This window comes from Buteo buteo, chromosome 5 (genome assembly GCF_964188355.1).
Source record: "Buteo buteo chromosome 5, bButBut1.hap1.1, whole genome shotgun sequence".
NCBI classification, from domain to species: Eukaryota; Metazoa; Chordata; class Aves; order Accipitriformes; family Accipitridae; genus Buteo; species Buteo buteo.
This window is the reverse complement of record NC_134175.1, coordinates 9,199,360-9,221,624: the sequence shown is the minus strand read 5'-3', so window position 1 is coordinate 9,221,624 and position 22,265 is coordinate 9,199,360. Positions and strand designations below refer to the sequence as shown.

At 55.1% G+C, this 22,265-nt stretch overlaps 1 protein-coding gene across 2 annotated transcripts; it reads left to right on the top strand.

The window, feature by feature from the left end:
* The first annotated feature begins 1,004 nt into the window (after window positions 1-1,004).
* Window positions 1,005-18,551, top strand: WNT4 (Wnt family member 4). Of its 2 annotated transcripts, none has more exons than XM_075027695.1 (5): window positions 1,005-1,123; window positions 12,463-12,698; window positions 14,887-15,018; window positions 15,400-15,542; window positions 15,767-18,551. In XM_075027695.1, exons 1-5 carry the CDS (start codon window positions 1,047-1,049, stop codon window positions 16,232-16,234), a joined length of 1,056 nt encoding a protein of 351 aa, XP_074883796.1. In that variant the 5' UTR covers window positions 1,005-1,046; the 3' UTR covers window positions 16,235-18,551. The 2 variants fall into 2 exon arrangements, with proteins under 2 accessions (XP_074883796.1, XP_074883797.1); XM_075027696.1 differs by lacking the exon at window positions 1,005-1,123 and adding an exon at window positions 2,396-2,470.
* The last annotated feature ends 3,714 nt before the right edge of the window (window positions 18,552-22,265 follow it).

Sequence of the window (22,265 nt, the reverse complement as noted above, 5' to 3'; positions counted from 1 at the left end):
GGCCTCCAGGGTGGGCAAGCCATGCTGCTAGTAGCTCCTGGGATTCCCAAGAGTTGACTTTTCTAGACAACTTCAGAGGTGGGTTTAAGCCTTGATACTCGGTCAGGCATCACCCTCCGCATGCACAGCCCGGAGCCCGTCACCAGAGCTCCGCGGCCGGCTGCTCTCCCTGGGGGCAGCCCTGCAAAGACACCAAAAGAGTTTGCAACCTCGTCCCTGCTGCCGGCTCTGGCCGCTATTCCCTCCTGAGAGAAACCTCCCAGACCCCTCTCCCCGTCTGTGAATTCTCAAATGCCAAACTTTGGCATTTACAGTGAATCCTCAGATACCGGGATTTGGGAAATCCGAGTGGTGGTGAATGGGGAAGGCAGTCTCGGCGATGCCCAGGCTGCTCCCAGCAATACGGAAACCCGAGGCAGCGCCAGGCCCCCCCCATCCCGAGGGCTGTGTTTTTTCACAGCCACGCGGAAACTACCCTAAAAGCATCAAATGCGAGAGAAAAAACAAAAAAAACAAAAAAAACAACAAAAAAACCCCAAAACCTTCGAGATGCCCCCATCCCTCCCTGCACCTCCAGGAAGAAGCAAAGCCCCGGTGCCCCCATCCCACCGCTCCCACCAAACCCACCCGGGGGTGGGGGGTTGCGGAGGGACCGGGGGGGGGGGGGGTGTCTGCAGCGGGGCAGGGGGCACCGGCAGAGCTCCCCGCCGCCCCCCCCCCCCCGCCCCGCCGCCGTCGTCCCGCCCCCGGGGGTGTCCCCGCCGCCGGGTCCCGCCCAGGTAGCGGCGGAGCTGGGGCGGCCCCCGGGGCTGCCCCCGCCCCCGGCCCGCCCCCGGCCCGCCGCTCCATCCCGGGATGGGCCGGCCGAGCTGACAGTCGGGCTCGGCGGCCGCCGCGGGCGCATCCACCGGGCAGCGCCCGCAGCCGCCGCCGCTCCTGCCCGGCGCCCACCTGCGGCGGCGGCTGCTGCTGCCCCGGGCGGGGGCTCGGGGTGGGGAGGGGGGCGGCTGCGGCTCCTCTCGCTCTATCCCTGCCTGCCCTCCAGGATGAGCCCGGAGTATTTCCTGCGCTCCTTGCTGCTCATCATCCTCGCCACCTTCTCGGCCAACGCCAGCAACTGGCTGTGAGTAGCCGCGGGGCGAGGGAAGGGGAGGAGGGGGCTAGCGCTGACACTTGTTGATAGCCCCCCAGCCCCCCCGGGGGGGCGGCGGAGCAGGTGCCGCCGGGGTCGGGCAGCATCGGGGTGCGACCCCCAGCTTCCCCCCCCCCCTCCTCCAGCAATGATGCCACTCGGTGGTGGCAGGGGTCGCAGCCCGCATCCCCGGGCAGGTGGGCTGCAGGGGATGCCGACCCTCCCCAGCCGCTCGGGTCCGGTGTATTAACGAGGCCGGGTGGACAGGGGCCGGTTATCGAGCCCCCGTCCCCTTTTTGGCCTTCAGTCGTGAACCCGGACCGCGCTGGGGGGACGATGGAGGTCGCGGCGTTGGGTCGGAGCGGGGCCTGGGGGTTGGCGAGGTGCCGCACGAGGGTCAGCGGTCCGGGGAAGGATTTGGCAGGGCTGGGGCAGCCGAGCGCGCCGGCCCCGGGGATCTGCGGCGGGCAGGGCTGCCCACGCCTCGGCCCCCCGGTTCTGGCAGGAGGACGGGTGGCGGGGGGCTGTCGCACGCCACAGAGGAGCCCGGTGACATTGGGAACCCGCTGAACAAACACTGAAATAATGTGTAAGGTAAACAGGGGCGGAAATCGTTCTGGAAAATTCCTGCGTGTTTGCCAAAGCGGTGGGACTGTCTTCTGGGGAGACCCCCCCCCGGGGCAGAGGGGATGGAGCATGACAGCACCTTCCCGCCTAACTTTGAACGAAGGCACCGGTTCCTCCTAATTAATCTGCTCTGGTGGGAGATGGCGCTTCCCCTGCTCCCGGCGTTGCCGGCTGCCGTGAACTAATTAGTTCCCGGTGCATGCAGCCAGCAGACCCGCTCTCGGGCTGGGAACAGGGGCCACCTCCATCTCACCTCCCCAGGTCTCCATCAGCAAGGGCAGGTACACCACAGCCAGCTGGGGAGCCCCTGGGGTTGTTGGCACGAAAGATCCCAAGTGGCTTGTGCCTCTCCCCACACCTGCGCTCAGGTGGGCACGGTCCCACAAGCACGAGGAGTCCTCTCCGCATCCGCCTCCCATCTCTCCTGCCTTTAGGTCTGGCTCGCCGGAGGCTGTGGGACGTGGGTGGATTTTGGAGGATGCTCCCTACGCCCCGGGGAAAGTGCCAGGTCAGCGGCATTCTCCGAGTGTCCTGCCCGTGGGAAAAGGTGCTCGCCCTTCGGTAGCCGCCTGAGATGCGTTAGCACTTAGTCCTCCTCCCCTCCTCCTTTGCCAGATGGAGTGATTTGCGCGCCACGCGTCTCCGGCAAGTGGTGGGTGGATCATAGCAGCTATCGAGGTGGTCTGTTAAGCTGTCACGCTTCTGGTGAAGGTATATTGGGAACTGTGGGAGTGTTTTTCCTGCAGGGAGAAAGTCCTGCTGAAGGAGCCCTGCGGGATGGTGGCAGGTCCCCGGAGAGAAGCAGCCTCGGCTGCCGCAGGACGGGCACGGGGAAGTGCTTGGCGAAGGGGGATTTCACGAGCGAGGCTGACGAGCCGCTCAGCTTGGATGCGCGGAGGTGGGACCCCCCGGGTCCCCGGCACCGCAAGCAGCTGGGATGGTATTTGGGAAGCCGAGGCGGAGGGGTGGTTCGCCGCAATAGACGGGGAGGGCTGTGTGCAGCCGTCCGTGCTGGCGAGGCAAGGGGTGGGCGCGGGGGGCTCAGCGGTGGGAGAGCGGAGGGCTCATTCCTGCCAACAGGGGAGGAAAAGCAGATGCATTTCAGTGCGTTTGAAAGGAAGGGGGTCCACTTTTTTTGATGTTGCGAATGTATCATGATAAAAGGATCGTCCACGGCTCGTGCTTTTTATTCTTTGCCTTTAGGATTAAGACAATTCCCATTGTTTATCTTCTCACATCAGAAACAAAGGCCGCTGGAGGCAATAAAGAGAGTTAGAAGGATCCCAGGAGTTATCAGATATTCGAGGAATGAGTGTGCCTCGTACATCTTCGTGAAGCCTCACGCGTGTGGGCTCCAGCATGCTCTGCTTTATCACGGAGCTGCCCGGGCGCTGCCAGCCCGTGCCCAGCACACCGGGGCCGGATCCAGCCTCGCTGGGCGCATATTTCTGCGCATAGGTGTGTGCGCTGGGTGGCAGCGCACGGTGAAGTTTGCGTTTCCAGAAACCTGCTGGATTAGTGATTAAGCTCAGTTGTGACTTTTTTTTTCTTCCCCCCCCTCCAAAGCTTCTTTCGACCTGTCCGGACTCGCATTCCCCCAGCGCTTCAGAGAGACGCTGCTTGCAACACTTGAGCTGAAGGTTTTTCTGTAAGCCTGGCTTTGTGGGGAAGGGCTTGTTCTGGCCATGCAAATGGTGTCCTCTGAACCGCCCCATCCCGTATAGAAGGGAGACGCTCTAGGTATCTCTCGGAGGGATTGCTCTGCTACAGCGACTGTTGAGCTGGAAGGGACTTTGCCAAATCTTTTCATTAAACAGACCAAGCTACTTTTTCTCTGGTTAGGAAGCAAACCTTAGGTGTATTTTCTCAGTGTTGAGTTTGGGGAGTTGCTGCTTGGCTTGCTGTCTATCCAGAAAACCTCTGTTCTCCAAATCTGAAGAGATGCTCTGTTCCCCTTCTCATGAGAGCCTCGCGCTTGCTCTTCCTCCTGCCTTTGGAGGCTCAGAGAGTTTTAAAGCTTTTCCTCCTGCCTCTTCAGGCGCAGAACTGTAAAATTGCATAAAGGGCTGTAGTTAGTGCCTTTTAGATCTAGCTGGTTGTGCATGGGAAGGTCCCTCCAGCTTCTGCTCTATCTCTGGAGGAGTCCAGGGACATCCTTTATACGGGGGAAATAGCTAAGTTACTTTCCAAAGCAACTCACATTTCACAGACTCGATTCAGCTCTTGAACCTGCACGTGCAGTAGTGTGGTTGAATTTGGAAGCATGTTCTCTCAGTCGTCCAAAACCATCCCGATGCTGGGGGGCGAGGTTGTAGAGGGTTTCAGCCAAATGAGCACCTCTCTAAAGCCAGCATGCGAGCACCAGGCTCTGGTTTCAGAGGGAGGTAAAGGGCAAGCAGTCACGTAGTTATTTATTTATTCATTTATTTATCTATTTTGGAGGGAGGGAAGCCCACCTGAAGAGGTGAACTAGAAAATGTGCAACGTGGGGTGTGGGTGTAAGCATCCACTAACTGCACATGGCACTGGGGCTGCTGTGATCTGTAGCTGTTCGTACGGTTTGAATGATGAGAGTCAAATCCCATGACCGGAAAGCATCAGATACAACAGGGCAGGGGTCCTTTATGGGCGAGACCCCCGGTTATCAAGCTATCTGGAAATCATTACAGCCTCTCTCCATTTTCTTGCAGCTAAAACTGGCTTTGGAGGAGGCTCTCCATATGTATGCTGGGTAGTTGATATGCGGTTATGCCGCTGCAGAGCAGGGTGTGCCACCAGCAGCTCCGTCTACCCCCTATTTACAGGGGTTTAAAACTTCCGTCTGGGCTTGAGACTTGGCTTAAAGGGCCAGGAGCACAGATGGGCTTTTAAACCCTTTTAAAAAAAACCTGAATTTGAGCACTCTGGGAAAGCTTGAACCTTGCAAGTATCCGAACAAGCCTGGCTAAGCAGCTGCTCTCTAATAGTAACTACTTTTGAGGGCTGGAGAGGGAGGGATAAAAGGAGTTTGGATTTCTCTGGCCCCCTTTCATCTGAACATCACAAGGTGCTTTGCAAACGCTGGGCCTGATTCTCCGTGCTCATCCCTGACAGCTTCGAGGATGTTGCAAGAGCAGCCTGAATGCTCATTTTGTGCCGGTTTGGATCATTGTGCAATGTAGAGGATTTGGGAAGAAGCATGCTGGGGTCCTACACTTGAATCCCTCTGTTTTTAAACCAGACTTGATTTTTTTTTTTTTTTAAGGTGAGTCTCCCCAGCTTTGGTAGCGGAGAGATCTCACTTCACCTTGAGCCTGGCTTGGTTTAATTTTGTACGAGATTCTTTGCATTGTCGTTGCGACCCTCCCATTTTCCACCTGGCGAGGAACCAGTCCAACATTTTCCCAGCGGATGCCATGCCACCACGGCGCTGATTCGGCAGGTGCAGCTAGCTCCAGGGCAGAGCTGCGCCTGCCGAGCCCCGCTCCCCTCCCTGTGCTCTTGTTTTTTGATGCGAGGATAGTGTCAGGAAAGTTCCTCAAGTCACATCTGCTCTGGCGGCCGGGATGGTGGATTGCACCGATGGGGTTTGATGGAGAATTTCCTTGCTTTGAGGGCTGCTGTGGGTCGGATGAGCGGCTCTCCACTTCTGGGGTGCCCAGGGCTCCTTTGCATTGCTCTGGGGATCCTGCTGCGTCCGCGAGGTTGGTGTATGCAACCAGTGACACCCATTCCCTGAGGCTGAGGGGAGGGAGAGTGAAACCGGCAGCCTCCATTGGAAATATTTATTAATTTTTATTTACTTATTTACAATCCTTGCCACTTTTGACAAAAGCAGCTAATTTTAGCTCAGCGATGAAAACAGACTGGCTTTAAGGGTTGCATCTTGCCTCTGCCAATCTTGGTGCTGGACTTCCAACCAGTTTGGCTTGTCTCTGAGTGCTGGTCCTGTCTGGCAGGAAGACTTCAGGGCTGCATTTGCCAGGGTGTAGGAGGGACCTGTGCGCTCTGGCTCCTCAGCAGTGATGGGCATTTGTGTCCTAAGGAAGCCTCAAATAAAACTACATCCCAATCTTTAGCAGCAGAGCCTTATTCTAGGGAGGATGGACATGAGAGAGATAAAACCACTCTGCACCCCAGATTGTGCAGAACTGGAGCAGCTCCAATTATGAGCAACAGCAAGAAGCAGATTTCTTTTTTGCAGTGGTTTGCTATAACTCCGTGAGTCAGAACTGGACTTTTGCATTGAAGCAAAAAAAATATTTGTTACACTGATGAGAGCTACTGTCCTCTCAATTAATTCATCCGTGCTGATGGAGAGAAATGCATTACAGCCATTTATCTGGACTTTCTTAAAATGATGAAATTGCTGAGCAATCCTGGAGGTTAATGGTTTCGAGGAGGTTCTTCCGTATTTCCTTACAAGTGCAATGACACTGGCTCTTACAGTACTTGGTGATTTTTTTTCTTAAAGCTTGAAAGCCTTGCGAATCCACAAAAATCTCAATCATCCAATGCTGCTCAAATGGCAGACTCTGCTCTGGGTACAAAGTGCAGGTAAACTTTGTTTCCTCCAGCCCCAGGGTGTCTGCCCCCCATGCCTGTGGGTGACCCCCAACAGCATCCTCCAGGCTCTCCAGGAGCTGCTGCCATGGGCTGGTGCAGTTTGCAGCTGGGAAGGCGGCGTGCAGGATCTGGCTGGCTCAGCAGAACTGGAGCCAGTATTGTGCTTTCACGAAATTACTTGGGGGAAAAAAATTAACTGAGTATCTTGGCCGATGGAGAGCAGCCTAGGGTCTATTGCAAGTTGGGCGAGATCAAACTAATCCTGCAGACGGCTTCTCTCGCCACATCTTTGCAAATTCTGATTGAAACTAAAAACTTATCAGATTTTCTCCAACCAGGTCTAGCCTGAAGCGCTGCACAAGGGGAATTCCCACAGAGCTCAGCCTGGTGGCCTGCACTTGCCTCCTCTTGCAACAAGGCATGGCTGTTTGTATTCGAGTCCAAGAGTAGCTTCTGTTGACTTACAAAGGAAGATGCAGTAAAGGATATTTCCTACACATCCAAAGCAGATTTCCAAAATGGATGCCGCTCTCAGGGTCTTCCCAGCTTCCATCCTGGTCTTCCCAGCTTCCATCCTGGTCTTCCCAGCTTCCATCCTGGTCTTCCCCATCACAAAGTGGAGATGTTGCCCCTGGATGCTCAGAAAGCCAAGAAGCAGCACTGGCTTGGGACCAGCAGCTGGGCCATCTCGCTGTCCCCAGAGACTTGTGATGGGGGAGGCAGGCCACCACCAATGGTTGGTGCATGGGTAGATGGGTGTTTGCTAGGTGCACGTGGTGTTAGGTGCATGGCCCACGATGTAGGGGGGACAGGATTTGAGCTGTAAGCTCACCTTAGAGCTCAGGCGGTGGAGCTGCATGCTCAGGTCTGTAGGCAGGTAATGGTGAGCATGGCAATGCCTCCTCCTGGGAGACTGTTTTGGCAGCTGTTAATGGGAGATGGGGATTAGGGTATGAAAAGCACGGTTTCAGCCAAGAGATGAAATGTGCAGTAACTGTGACAGGAAGGACTGAGCCAGAGAGCTGCTTTTCTTCCAGGGAAGAAACCAGACAGACTCTCAGATGATGACTGTGTAAATCATGGTTTACACTTAGAAGGGATGGAAAGGCAGGCTATCTAATCCCAAGAGGGGGATACCTAGTCTCTGGGAGTGACATGTCCTGCTGCAGAACCATCAGCTGGATAAGGGCAATGTTGCAAGTTGCAGGTCTCTGGCAGATCCTGACAGGAACATGCCCAAGTCCGCAGACCTGCCGAACCATGCCAAGGATGTGGGTGGTACCTACGAGCCTGGCCGTGTTGGCACAGGGAGAGTGGTACTAAGCCCAGTGCCGGACACCACGCGAAAGCGCAGGGGCTCTCTGGCCCACCTAGACCTGCCAACCCTAGGACATCTCTCCATGCCTTGTCTCTGCTTGGAAGAGGAAAGTAACAAGGAAAAGATGATCCTTTTCTCCATAGCTGCAGGATGGCTCCTTGTGGTTCCTGGTCAGTACCTCTATCTGTATGCATCTATCTGTCTATCTTCATGTACCTTTTTTTTTTAAATCCTGAACAAGCCTTTTCTTCTTCCTCAGAAGAAACCTGTCTGCACTAGACAGTGTCAATCCTAAATACAACCCTGAGTCACTGGCTGACCATATGTCCAGCCACAAGAGGCACAAAGATGGGCCACTGATTCAGGCTGACTTTGTTCCTCCATGAGCAGGGAGGATGTTTGCAGAGGCTGCCTCTCAGAGAGGAGCAGAGCTGAAGCATCTTTGCCATTTAAGACTTGAACAAACCTTTTGTAGCCTTGGCCAGGCAGGTTGAGTGTTTGCTGAACAGGGTGAAGCTTCTGAGCTCATCTGACTTCTCAGCATCTTTAAGTGATATATCTGTGATGCCACTGGCCTGGGTCTCACTGTTATCATATTAAAGAAAATATTCCCCAAATGAGACAGTACAAAGAGTTCTCACACTTGAAACTCATTTGTTTAAATAAAAGAAACACCAGAGATTTCTGCTTTCTCCAAGACATCTGCTACATCTTCCCTGAACCGCCTCTATTAAGAATTTGTCAATGACTCAAATTTCCATACCTTCCCACGGCAGGGAATCTCCTCCCCTCTCCTTCTGGCTTTATCTGCCAACTGCTGTGGCTCTTCCTATGTGTTCTCGTCATTCCACCAATTATTCTTCCTCCTGAAATTATTATCGTAATTTTTATTTAAGTAGGGCTTCCCCGCCCCCGCCTTTTCAAAGCTCCCTGGATTTGAGGTTTCCTTATTTGCCATCTTGCAGGGTGGATCAACTGCAGCTGCTTAAATTATGGGGCTTCAATCTTGATCTATATACTGTGGATGGAAAAAAAGGAAGGGCTTTCTGTCAGTTTTGTGTTAAATCAATGACTTTTATTAAAAGGGAGCTTGTTCTGTGAGTGACTTGTTTGGATTTAAAGGCAGGAGAAAAGAAACGTAAATGCCATGGTGAAACAAGAAGACAAAACTTGAGCAAATGGCTTGGGCAGCAGCTCACCCCTTGAAACATTCTTTGCCCAATCTTGGAAAGGGAAGAAAATATGCCATTATTTGGGTTTTTTCCACAAGCAGGGCTGTTTTGAGGCTGTATGTGAGAATTAAGTCATAATCTAGAGCTCTGTGCAGCTCTGCACAGCAATCAAGATGTGGTACCAGGATGGAGATCTGCACCGAGACCTTGCAGAGGGCAGGAACTGTTGGGTTTCCTCCTGTTGTGCCTGTCTTGCTGTGTGTGCAAGTAGACAAAGGCTTTGTCTGTGGTTTCTACCACCTCGGTCCAGGAAAATGAAGTTTGGAGCAAGGTCCTCGTTAAGGACCAGGTGCAGTGCTAAAGCTGGGTTTTCATGGTGACCGTGGGATGCTGCAGATAGGTTTGGTGCCTTGCTTGGGCTCCACAGCCCCGAGAAACACTCCGTGAGTTGCGACATGAAAGCAGCTTTGAGTGCTGCTGAGGGCAGAGCACGTTTCCCAGCTCTTATCTCACCCTTCAGCTGCCCCAGAGAGGGGAAAGGGGGTGAGATGTTCCTGCCCGGTGCCCCTGCATATAGTGTGGAGAGATGCCATGTGAAAGCCTCAAAGCTGAGGTCCTTCAGCAAAGGTCCTTCCTTACATCCTTGACTCGAAACTCTGGATTCCTCCTGGACCAGGGACCAGGATGGGAGCCTCTACCCCACCCAAAAACCACCTTTTTTGGAAAGCAGTGGTGGTACTCATGGGACGTAGAAGACTGGTAGCAAGCTGGGAGTCTGAGGGGCCATGGCATTTTAGGCACAGTTGCCTCCATCCCCAAGGAGGGGAGGACACACATGGGCTGAGGAGGGATGATGGCATACAGAGGACCTGTCATGGGGGAGAGAGGCCAGAGCACCGTTCTGGATAGCTTCATCTGATTTGCCTGCCTTGCAAAACAAATTACCAGACCTGTTCTTGGAGAGCTTTACCTATCTTTGAAGTACCCTTGGCCTTCGTTTTATCATCCCAAACAGCATTAAACGCTTGTTGGGGAGGCATCTTATCAGGCACATCTACTTGGAAAGGCTTGAAAGGCTCGGGTCACGCTTTTCTTCATGTGTGCTTTGAATTTATAGCTCCCCATTGCCTGGAGAATCCCGCCGAGCTGGAAAATATATTAGAAAAGGAGATGATGCCCCCATCCTGAGTAGAGCTGATGTTAATGTGGCTGTTACACCTGCGGTACGGCGCTCTCCTGCCAAGGTGCCTGCAGTTGGACCGGGCACTGACTCATCAGCAGGACCAGCCGTGCTGCTTTGCAGGAGCTGGTTCCCTGTTATGATAAATGCTGCTTAAGTTGCAGGAAGTGGGAAAAGCCAAATCAGCACATGGGGTTAGTACTGGAGGCAGAATATGGTTTTCTTGGCTTCCAGGCTCAAAGCTGATCAACTGACCCACGGTGTCTTGGGATGAATCTCACCGCTTCATTGTGCATCAGCTTCTCCACGCTCAGACTGAAGTGATGGCTGGACCTGGGAGGGGACAGGGCTGTCACAGTCACTCTGGGTTTGCTCAGTGTCAAACCCCCTCAAAGCTCCAGAGGGTGATTTGCTGCCTTCATCCTGGGTCAGCCGAGTGCAGCGAGATGTGGGAACAGCAATTGTTGCACCCTGTGTCTGGGACCACAGCGCAGGGATGGGGACGCTCGTTGCACGGTGCGGGGGCCAGCAGAAAGGTGACAGCCCTGTGTTTGACCACGGTGCGGTTTCCAAGCCAGCCGTGTGCATCAGGGAGCTGCACGGCCGGTCCTCTGCAAACAGGGCTGTGCCCTTGGAGGAGCAGAAAGCCTTGGGCAAAGATGCTTAGCTAGTATAAAGGCTAGAAAAGAACTTGGCTCTGAAACCACGGCAGCCTGCCACTTCCCGCTGTCCGAGAGGCATTGCATCAAGTGATCTCCATGCACAAGGAAAGCTGAATGCTTTTGACGGCTCGCCATGCAGACTCCCCACGGACACTGCAAGCCAAGCCGGCTTTCTCACCGTCTCCCACGGCCTCCCAGTTGTAAGCATGAAACCAAGCTGGTGAATAATTCTGCTGATGCACAGAAGAGAAAATCCTGTTCTCTCCTCCTGGGGCAGACTGGCAGGACTAATGGGAGGAAGAGGCTGTGACAACTTGATTTTGTGGCTGAAGTCAGCAGATCTGGCTCCTGGGACACATGGGAACAGGCAGGGAGCAGGAGCCACTTTTGCACAGTCACTTCTCGGAGGCAAGCGAGGCTTCAAAGGAAAAATCCTTAGCAGGATGTCGCAACTTGGGAGGAGGAGGAAAAAAACAAGCAAACAAAAAAACCCACAAGCTCTGTAAGGCTGGGAAATGCAGAATCAAGGAATGAGGTTTCCAAAAAGCCTTCGCTCAGTACTCGCATCTCTTGGTGCAGATGAGGTAGCAACATGAGCTGATGCTGGCGATTCCCGAGGACGTTAAAGCTCGGTGTGGTCAGCGGGTGCACGCATGAGTTTTGCCTGTGCAACGCAGGGGATGTCCCTGCTCCACAGCAGGACGGGGCTCCACCAGTGGCAGTGTCACTTAAACCGGGTGCTAGCAGCTGTGGGAAGGAGGGAGTCTCAACTATGCACATGCTGGCACAGGCACAGATAGAGGATCTGGGATTATCCTGACCGAGCTGTGCGGGTCTATCTTAAAACCCCTCAGGGATCCAGAGCCTGGGGCATGGGTGAACACGCACACATGCAAGGCACAGTGGGGTGGGTTACTGGATGTGCAGGATGGACCATTGGGCCCATGTGCTCGGTGGGGACATGTCAAGAGCTTGTGGGGTCCTTGCCCCAAAAGGGGCAGCTCTTCTTTCCCCCTAGTGCTGACACTCAAGAGCAGCTCTGTAACTCCTTCTGCTGAGCATGGGGCAATGGAAAGTAGAGCACGTCACCTCCACGCTGGCCCAGTCTCTTCCAGGTCGGCAAAGACCTCATGGCCACGTTGGCTAGCCGGGCTGGTGGAGGAGGTGCCCAGCATATGTGGTTTTGTCCACGGCAGGCTCCTGACTCTGTCCTCCTCACTTCAAGCCCTGCTCAAATCACAAGTGACAGGAAACCTGGCAGTTCCCAGAGGCCATCCTTGCCTGCTGGGGGCCGGGGGAGCTAAAAGCAGGCTGCAGGAGGGAAGTGGTTTGGAGGGCAATGTTTGTCGGTGATGAGCACAGAGCCATGCTGCGGGAGCAGTGTGGCAGCTGGAGCTGGCAGCCGAGCGCCTGTCCTGCTTGTTTTGGCTGACTTCAGAGACCTCTGGCTTTTCCTAGTAGCACTTGGATGTGCCGGTACTCAGGAGACCTGACCAGGCACATTCAGACAACACCGAAAATATCTTCCTTGCAGGCAACAGAGGCAAAGGGGAGCCAGCAGCTGGGCTCCCCCAGAGACAGGGGACCAGGCTGCAGAGGGATGGTTGTTTTGCTTGGGCTTGCTCTCTGCCAGCCAAAAACACATCCTGCGGAGCCACTGCAGTGGCACATTTAAGGTGACCCCAGATGGGCACCAGGCCTCGGCTATGGAGGGGATGAGAAGCTCACTCTCCTCACTGTCTGTGGTGCAGGGTGTCCCAGCTGAACATGAGTTCGTGCTCCCCCAAACCTTACCTCCTAACCAGTCGTGCTGGCTGTTGCGGCAGGTACCTGGCAAAGCTGTCTTCAGTGGGGAGCATCTCCGAGGAGGAGACTTGCGAGAAGCTGAAGGGCTTGATCCAGCGCCAGGTGCAGATGTGCAAGAGGAACCTGGAGGTGATGGACTCGGTGCGGCGCGGAGCCCAGCTGGCCATTGAGGAGTGCCAGTACCAGTTCCGCAACCGCCGCTGGAACTGCTCCACACTGGACACCCTGCCTGTCTTTGGCAAGGTGGTAACGCAAGGTGAGCCGGGAGGACGCGTGCCTGGGGTGATGCTGCATGGGGGGAATGGCTACAACAGCAGCCCAGTGGGCTGCAGATGGGTTTTGCTTGCTTGCCCCTGAGCCAGCGGCTGGGGAGAGTAGAGAATGGCCCAGTGCTGGATTTTGGGGCTGACGGGTCTTCGCTGGGCATTTCAACAGGGCTCTTTTGACAGTGTTGGGGGCAGCATATCCAGACCCTTGCAGTTCCTCAGCTGCTGGGTGCTCCTGCCCCCCACCCCAAACCTTTTTCACGCCCAGCGGGTGCCCATTGCGTGGAGGCAGCAGCCCAGAGCATCCGGAGAGCCTGGATCTTTTACAAGGACATGCCAAGTTCGAGCGGGGGGCCCTGCAGTCGCCCTGCGGTCTAATGTCTTCCCCGCCAAGCCCAGGAGCTTTGCTCCGAAAAGCCATGGTTCCATTTATTCGGTCTCTTCTCTGGGCAGCCCCGGAGCGGTGACCGCTGCCAGACTGGTGTGCTGCTCTCAAGCAGAGCCGTCTGTGGGCGAGACCTTGGGAGGACAGCCCTCTGCCGCCCGATGTGAGTAAAACACGCGGTGGCTGGACCCTCCAAGGTCAGCATCATCACCCACCACCACCCCCCAGCTGCCAGCCTTCGGGGGGATTTATGGCCAGGGCAGCCCCTAGCCCCTCTGACCCCCGCTGCACAGAGGCGTCCCGGAGGCACAGGGCTGTGATCAAACCAAGCAAGGAACCAGAGCATCAGGGTGAGGAGACGGAGGGGAAAGCCTCTCTGCAACCCCTGGAGACCACCAAAGCGGCCCTTGCCTCCCCTCAGGTGCCACTGCCATCTCTGATGCGCCCTCTCGCTTCCCATCCCAGGACCCATAGACAAAGCCTCCCCCCCCAGCTCCTTGTTTGACTTTCCTCCCCTCAACGCAGGGGTGAAGATCTCTTCTTGTGAAGGTTCAGGGACTGGAAATACCAGAAATACCAGAAACTAAAAGTCGTCTCTTTTTAGGCAGCCACAGCACAAACCGACCAACACGATCCTACTATTAACCTCGATTAACTTGGAGGCGGTTCAGTCCCCGCGCTGGCTGGGTCCTCCCCAGCCACTGCCGCCTGGGCCAGATTACAGCTGGGCCACCAAAGTCTGGGCTGCGACCACCAAAGTAGCTGCTCTCTGTCCAACCGGCAAGCCGGGGTGATGTCTGCTCGCAAGCTGTCCCCCCCTCTACACCGAGCATGGGGCTACCCGAAATGCCAACCCTCCTTGCTCAGAGATGGAGGGGCTGTATCCTCAACCGGCCTCGGAGGACGGTGGGGATTTGGGTGTTGCAAGAGCTGATCCCTGGCCACGCCGCCCTGTGTGTTTATGCCCAGGGGTGTCCCCTGACTTCCCAAACCAGCTCTTCCTAACCGTGTGGCACCACATAGGTAGACGCAAGAGCTGGGAAGGGGCTGCACGCTGGGGACCAGCGTGGTTTTGCAAGGCGCTTTGGGAGCAGGGTGGGGTTTTGCAGGGTAGTTTGGGAGGTGCTGGGAGCTACAGGACCCTGTGTGAGAGGATGACAAGGATCTGCAGCTGCAGGGGCTGTTCCTGGATGTGGAAAGCAGCCAGCTATTCTGGATGCAGGAGGGATTTCATGGCAGAGGTGCCCTGCAAGCACCAGGCAAGACAGTCTCTCCATATAAGCTCTGGAGAGCTCTCCCCACATTGGCAATACAGCCTTTGCACCTTCCTTATTGCCAGGTTGTAATTTACCTATTGCATTCATGCTTTTAACCTTGTGGGACAGTTCCCAGCTCCTTCACTATTGCAAGACAGGACTGTCACTGCTGCAGACGATCTCCCAGCACCGAGGTGTCTCTGCTGAGACTGGTCCAGGTTTGGCACTAAGCAAACAACATCCCTAGGAGTGGGGAGGATGAGTGTCCTGCATGAGGTACCCCATCTTGGGAGGAAGAGACAGCACAAAGGGCTTGACCTGATAGCTCTGCATAGCATGTTTTGCTGAGAGCCAGTTTTCAGACCAGCTTTTCAAGGGGGTTTATGTGCAACACCTGCGTTAGGAGGGAAGAGGAGCAGAGACACATGCAACAGCACATCAAGGGTGCACCACACCTGGCTGCACCCCCTCCAGAAAGTCCTCTCACATGCCTCACACTTGCTGCCACGTTTCCCACCGTTGTTTGTGCTGTTGCAGGGACGCGGGAGGCAGCATTCGTCTATGCCATCTCTTCAGCAGGGGTGGCCTTCGCAGTGACCCGAGCCTGCAGCAGCGGCGAGCTGGACAAGTGTGGATGTGACCGCACGGTGCAGGGGGGCAGCCCACAGGGTGAGCATGCAAGGGCGGAGGGATGGGACAAACTAGCAGGGCTGGAAAATGGCCAAGCATGGAAATGCCCACTTTCTGGAGCCATCCAGAAAGGAGGTAAAAATAAAAAAAAAAGCCTCCTGTTAGTCTACATCAGTCCCTCAAAAAGGCATCTGGGGGCATCACCCATGGGACAGAGAAAGCATCTTGTCCCTGTTCCCCCCACAAGGCCACAGTCCCCAGCTTCCCCAATCCCCAGCTTCCCCAATCCCCTAGGCAGGCCAGCCTAGTCAGCAGCAAGACAGAAGAGGGGGCAGGTCAGCTGTATTTTAGCAAGAGCGGGGCTGGAGAGGATGAGCAAGGCAAGCTGGCTGTACGTCTCATCCGTGCTCTCTGCCTTAGGCTTCCAGTGGTCAGGCTGCTCCGATAACATCGCCTACGGCGTGGCCTTCTCGCAGTCCTTCGTCGACGTCCGCGAGAGGAGCAAAGGGGCTTCTTCCAACAGAGCGTTAATGAACCTCCACAACAACGAGGCAGGGAGGAAGGTAATGGTGAGGGGGAAACCTGGGCAGCCAGTGCGGCTCTGCAGCATCCCAGCTGGGCTCTGCAGCCATTGCTTGAGCCATTTTGGCTTTATTTAATCCTACCAGCTCACGTACATCAACATCACTTCCTGCACAATCCTTCCAGACCCCATACTTTGCACCCTTCTTTCTGCATCCATCCTGAGCCGACCATCCCATCTTGTTTCTTGTGTCTGTTCCTCCAGGCGATCCTGAACAACATGCGGGTGGAGTGCAAGTGTCACGGTGTGTCAGGCTCGTGCGAGTTCAAGACGTGCTGGAAAGCCATGCCCCCCTTCCGCAAAGTGGGAAATGTCCTAAAGGAGAAATTCGACGGTGCCACAGAGGTCGAGCAGAGCGAGATTGGATCCACGAAAGTGCTGGTGCCCAAAAACTCCCAGTTCAAGCCACACACGGACGAGGACCTCGTCTACCTGGACTCCAGTCCCGACTTCTGTGACCACGACCTCAAGAACGGGGTGCTGGGCACCAGTGGCCGGCAGTGCAACAAGACCTCCAAGGCCATCGATGGCTGCGAGCTGATGTGCTGCGGCCGGGGCTTTCATACGGACGAAGTGGAGGTTGTGGAAAGGTGCAGCTGCAAATTCCACTGGTGCTGCTCCGTCAAGTGCAAACCCTGCCATCGGGTGGTGGAAATCCATACATGCCGGTGATGCACAGAGGGGAGCACCCATCTGTCCCCGTCTCTAACTGACCTTGCTTCTCCCTTGCCCCAGAGCCAGGACTGAGGAAGTAACCCAGATGCTGCAGGGAGAGTGCAGCTCTTTACAGAGACAAAGCCCCAGAGGAAAACAGATTTTAAGAAAAAAAAAAAAATATTTAAAGTTTCAAAAAATTGACCATTGTTGGATTTTTCTATTTTGTTTTGTTTACTTGCTTTATTTATTGCTGAAGCCAGAGCCCCTTGGTGTCCTGTGCCAGCAGGGACATGTCTGCTCTCAGCGGCTGGCTGGGGACCTGCGTGCCGCCTGCTCTCATCGGATGAGCTCCCGCTGACTCCGGAGCATTGCAAACAGGAGGTGTTTAAGCCAAGGCTAGCGTTAGGCACTCGGTATCTTCTGTCGCAGTTATTTTTATTTAAGGCATGCGCTGAGCATCCCAGAGCACTGCTTGCCTTGGCTGAGCCTCGGGAGGGGATGGAGCACAGCCAGCATGTGCAGCCAGGTGCGTTGCAAAGGATGGGCAGATGGTGACGGGGCGGCACCGTCCCCAGGAGTTAAGCTCCATGGGGGGAGAGCCCAGCCAGGGTGATCAGTATATGAGGGGGCCATGGGACACTCCTGCATCCCCTTGTTGTGGGGTGCTCGATGGCCTCCCAGGCATTGGCTGGATTTTGGAGCAGCTCCAGTGGCCACTCTGATTTACAGAAGCTCCTCAGCAGCTGCCCAGAGCTGTCAGAGGACGCAATGTTCCCACCATGCTCCCCTTCCCCTTGCAAGTCCCCCTCTTCCCCCCTCACTTCTCCAGCATCTTGTTCAGCTGGAGACTGTGAAGAGGGTCCAGAGAGGCCATTGTACCTCTAACCCAGTGACTCTTAATGGGGCTGGGAGCTGATGGGAGGAAATCCCAGGGGATTTCTTTTCCTCTGTCCCATAACTGCCCCCACCTTGCTCACCAGTATCCCACAAACAGGTCTCCTCTTCTTTCTCCACATGCCTGTTCTCTACACCCAGTGAGGGCTCTGGGGACAGTCCCCGTCCTGTTGGCTGCCGAGAAAAGCAAAAGTATAAAGTGGAGCAATTTTGGGGGGTGAGGGAAAGACACTGCTGGGGGGAAAGGCAATGCTCGTGCTCTGCCGCTATCACTGTCTTGCCCTTGGGAAGCGTGAGAGCAGGTCTAAGCCAGAGGGATGCTGCCATGTGTGCCCCGACCACCAAGATTTAGTACAGCAGGGCCCCAGCTGCCCTGTCTTGCTCCCTGCAGGCTGGCCTGGAGCGATGCCATGAGGATAACGCGCTGTCCTACCCGCTCCGGCTTCCCCTCTGCCTGGGATTGGGTTAGTGCAGAGTCCTTGCTGCAGGATGAAATATTTGGAGAACTAATAAGCAGAGGGGCACTGCGAGGGGAGGTAGAAAGCAAACCAGTTCCTCTCTCACTCACCCACTTGTCTGCAAGTCAAGAGGCAAAAGGGGAGCAGAGAAAAACCTCAAAATGGCACCTTGAGCCAACAGGAACATCTGTCCATGCTGCGGCGAGGAGTCGGCATGGGGTGGCATTGCTGAGCCCTTCTGTGCAAGCTGGGAGTTCCCTGCGTGGTCCAGAAAAGTCTGGAACTGTGATCATCACCCTCTGGGCTGGAGGAGGGAGTCCTTCCAAACCTGCAGTCTTGTTTTTCTTCCTTGCTTTGTCTTGAGAGGGGAAAGGTTGGGGGAACACGCAGACATACGTTAAATCCCGTCTGTGCTGTGGCAGTGATGGGCTGGGGGAGAGTCTGTGGTCGCTGGAAGGTCTCCAGACACCATCCGGCTGGAAGGCTGCTGACAACTGACTTGAAGCAGCACAGGGCAAGGGAGGTTTGTATCAAGGCATCCCCCCAGTACGCCCCAGCTGCCTCCCTCCTGCCTGCTCAGCCCCAGCTCCAAAAAACCCTAAGCAAAGGGTGCCAGGTGGCAGGGGGGCTGGCACCCTGGGGAGATGCCGAGGTGGAGCCACCACAGGTTAATTCACTTCAGTGCAAACCAGAGATCTCACCAGAGCAGGGATTGCCTTTTCAATGGCTTGGTTGGTCAAGGGTGCAGCATCCTCAGGGGGTGATCTAAGCTTTGCCCCCACGGCTCCATCTCTTTAGCCCCCCAAAGCTGCAAGTTCTCAAGAACCTTGGAGACTGTTCCTCCTCTTCCCAGCTCATGCAGAGGAGGTCACAGACCTCAGGCCACTGGCCCAGTTTTCTGTTCGTTGTCCATCTAGGATAAGGGCCAAAGCTGAACAAGACAATCCAGATCAGTGTGGAGATAATCTCTGCGCACAGGATTTTTTATCGCTGCGATGAAAGCTGAGCCCTGTAAACGTCACCCAGAGATACCCCAGCTCTGCAGCGCTCTGGCTCTTCTCACAACTGTAAATTTCAGCACCAGAGCGGGGGTGGGAAGTGCCTTTTTTTCATATTTACTTTGTCTATTAAATAATGAGTTCATGCTGAATGAGCCACAGGGTTTTCTTCTCCTAGCAATCAGGCTCCACTGGGCTGTGTAAAACCAGCACGTGCTGCAAACACCTAATCGTTGTTGGTCTCCTCCTGAGAGTCCTTAGCTAGGAGGAGAGGTGCCCACGTGGTGTCTCTTGACAGTGCAAAGGGGACACTAAGGCTGTCCTTGTCCCTTCTCCCGTCTCTCCTCAGGAGATGCTTGTGTTTGGACCGCAGGCTGCATCCCTGCTTTCCCATCAGTGGAAGGAGAGCTTGCTCACTAATCTTCTGCCTTAACCACTTGACACACCACTGGCTTAAGAGGCCACTTATCTTAGATTTCAGTAAGTCTGCGACTTCCTCCTGTTAAGAGGGCACTGATATTCATCTGCTTAAAACAGTGCTCTCCTCCCCTGCCTGCAGCCAAGGGGCCACAGCTGCTACATGTGCTGCTGGAAGCATCTTACCAGTGGCGTCAAGGTACGTTTGGGCTGGGAGGGGGCAAGAACTGCCCGTAGATGCAGAGTCAGGGACCTGCATCCTCCTGCCTCCATCCCTGTGCTGTGGGGTGCTGGATTTGGAGGGGATGTGGTGCCAGATTCCCAGCACACTCCAAGCTGCCCCCAGCCAGTGCATCTCACTTGTCCCTTACCCTTCCACAAGCCAGGGGCACTCAGCTGCATCCTTTCCATGCTGTTCCCTACAGTGCAGTGCTGCTCGCTGCAGCACGGGCTGCTGCTGGGTCCAGCTGCACTAACGCTCTGCCTTGTCTCATTTCTTTAACTGTAGCTCTCCATTTTTGTGGTCTCCAAGCTCACCTTTCCACAGGGTTCATGGTAAAACCAATGGCTTCTCTCACTTTGGCCTCCATGGGTGCCAGGGGTTGAGGGCTATTTTTTTTAAGTTTAACTGTTGTTGCAGAAATTGGATGGTAGGATGGGAGAAAATGAGCCCCGAGCCTCTCAAAAACCCTTCCTTCAAACAGCTCTTCCCCTGGTGGATCCCACCCCACAACCCCCCAGTTCCATCCCTTCCTCTCCCCACTCCAGCTTCAGCCCCAGGTGAGGGACTGGCTCCACTCCCCCACATCACCTCCCAGCATGGTGGTGAAACAAAACATGCTTCACCCTCGTGCTGAAACAAGGTGCAAGGAGATGCCAGTTACTCTGTGACCACAGACAGAGCAAAACATTCATGTCCTCCTCCTCCTCCTCCAGTGCCCCCCAACTGCTCAGCCTGTCCCCTACATCCCCCATACACCCAAGAACATCCCACTAAGCCTCTCCCCACCATGGCATCCCTCCACACGCTGGCCCCCATCCCAGCCCCACAGGCTCGACGCTCAGTCCTCGGCCCCCTTGACACCCTCTCCCTGGTGAGCTCATCTCTCCTCCGAGGACTCACAGACCGACATCTCCACCCGGCCTCTCCCACTCATAAACCTTCCTGCACGTCCCACTGCCAACTCGAGATCATTGTGGCAAAAACAGGACATCCCCTCCAAGTCCTCCCCACCCTGCTCCAGCAGATGGGTAACTCCATGACTTTTTTCCCATTCCCCAAACTCCCAGCTTCACCATCATCTCTTGCTCTTTCTTTTTTCTTCACCTTTTCTCCTGGAAAATCCATCCCATGTGTCATGTACCTTCAACCTCAGCTACTCCATGCTCTGGGCTTCACGTTTGCCAACTCTCCATCCTCCAGTCTGAGCACGACAGGGCCAAGCACATGGGCAGAGCTGATATTTCTCTCCAGCTGTTTTTGGCCACATCACCCTCGTGCCCTTTATTGGCCATGAACACTTTCATCACTCCCAACTATCTCATCCTCCCTCCCCGGGCATGCTCAGCCTCACCCGCCACTCTCCTCACAAAGCAATTAAATCACCATCGGTGACATTAATAGCGCTCACGCAGAGCACGAATTAGCACTCACATCCTTTCCCTCCCTTACACCGTCAGCGAATGTAATAGCAAATCCCTTTGCATATTCCGCCAGTGGCAACCACTGTAATGTTCCTGTATCTCCTGCTCTCCCTTTATACACGTGAATTTAGCAGCTGGCTGTAGGGAAGCCAGGTGATGGAGACAGCAGGACACAAGAGCTTGGGACCACTGAGAAAAGATGCTTTAAAGATGGGATGGTGCCTCTTTGCACGGGCAGATGGCAGAAGAGAATGAGTCGTTATAGCTGCCACGTCATGGGCATTGGAAATGATGGGTCTCACCTCAGTCTGGCACAAGAGCACCCACACTGGGGTGATCACTGCTCCCACCTACACTTGCTGAAGATGTCAGCAGTGTCTTGGCCACCCAAGCACTTCCTCCATCAGCCCCAAAGCTGCAGCAGAAGGCCACACTGAAGGACGCCCGGCGGAGCAGAGCCTTTGACAGCAGCGTGATCCCGTGACAGCAGGAAGGCACCCAGCCAGCGCTCCTCAGAGAGGCCTCCCGACCCTGACTGCCAAAATCCTGCTTTAAGTACAGGAAAATAAATTGTGCAACCTGCCTTAGACTGGATTGTAACACCCAGTGCACGCGGAAGGGGAGGAAGGGGCAGGAGCCGGGCTGAGGATCAGGCCCCACATCTCAGCATTTAGGCTGGACCATGCTAACATCTGGCACTTGAGCAGCGCCTGCACCAGACACTCCCCTCCTCGTCTCTCACAGGTATGCCTGGGATGTTTCTGCAGCCGCAGAGCCCTTCCTCAGGGGTCCCAGAGATGTGGCCACACACAAGCCCCGTTCTTGTGCCTGTGCTCAGACCTCAGGAGCCACGAGCTGCCCTAGGCTGGCCTCCTCACCTGGCAAGACATTCCTCCCCCCATCCCAAATCTGACCATTAATATGCATTAAGTGCATGTGCAAGGCATGTTGGCTGGGTGATTCTCCATACCACTGCAGATCCCCAACCTGCCCTGGGCAGTGCCTCAACACCAGACGCTTGGTCCAAAGCAGCTAAATGATACCTCAGGCGTCCTCTCCTTCCAGATCTCCATCGACCACGAGTGAAAGCTCAAATTGCAAGCCTTAATTAGAATCAGTTGCTCAGGAGTGCAGAAAAAAAAGCACCCAAAAACCCTCAGTGGCTGTTGAGCCCACGTGTCCTTCCAGCTCTTACCTAGGACAGTTGTTGCACTATCACAGCTTTGCTCCTGTAATGGCAGCCACACGAAGCAGAGGCAAGACAGCACTGAAATATCCGTGTGAGCTTCTCCACATGCACACCACAAGTGAGAGCAATTATAGCAAGGCATAATAAGAGGGGGTTGGAAAATGCAATGGTCTGTCTCTTCAGATGTCACAGCCTCCCTGAGCTGGGTGGTAGCCAAACTCAGCCCATGAGAAGGTCTCACCACTGCCTCCAGCCCCTCTAAAGAAGGCTATCAAGCAAGGTTGCAAAGCAGGCAACCACCAGTTAGATAACCTCCCATCACAAGTGACTACTGGTGTACAGACCAGGAACCAAAACCAGGATGGCTGGTCACCTCTCTCACCTGCCTTATCATCCCCAGGTGCCCAGAAGGTGGTCTCAGAGGTACATGCACCCTTTGCCAGAAC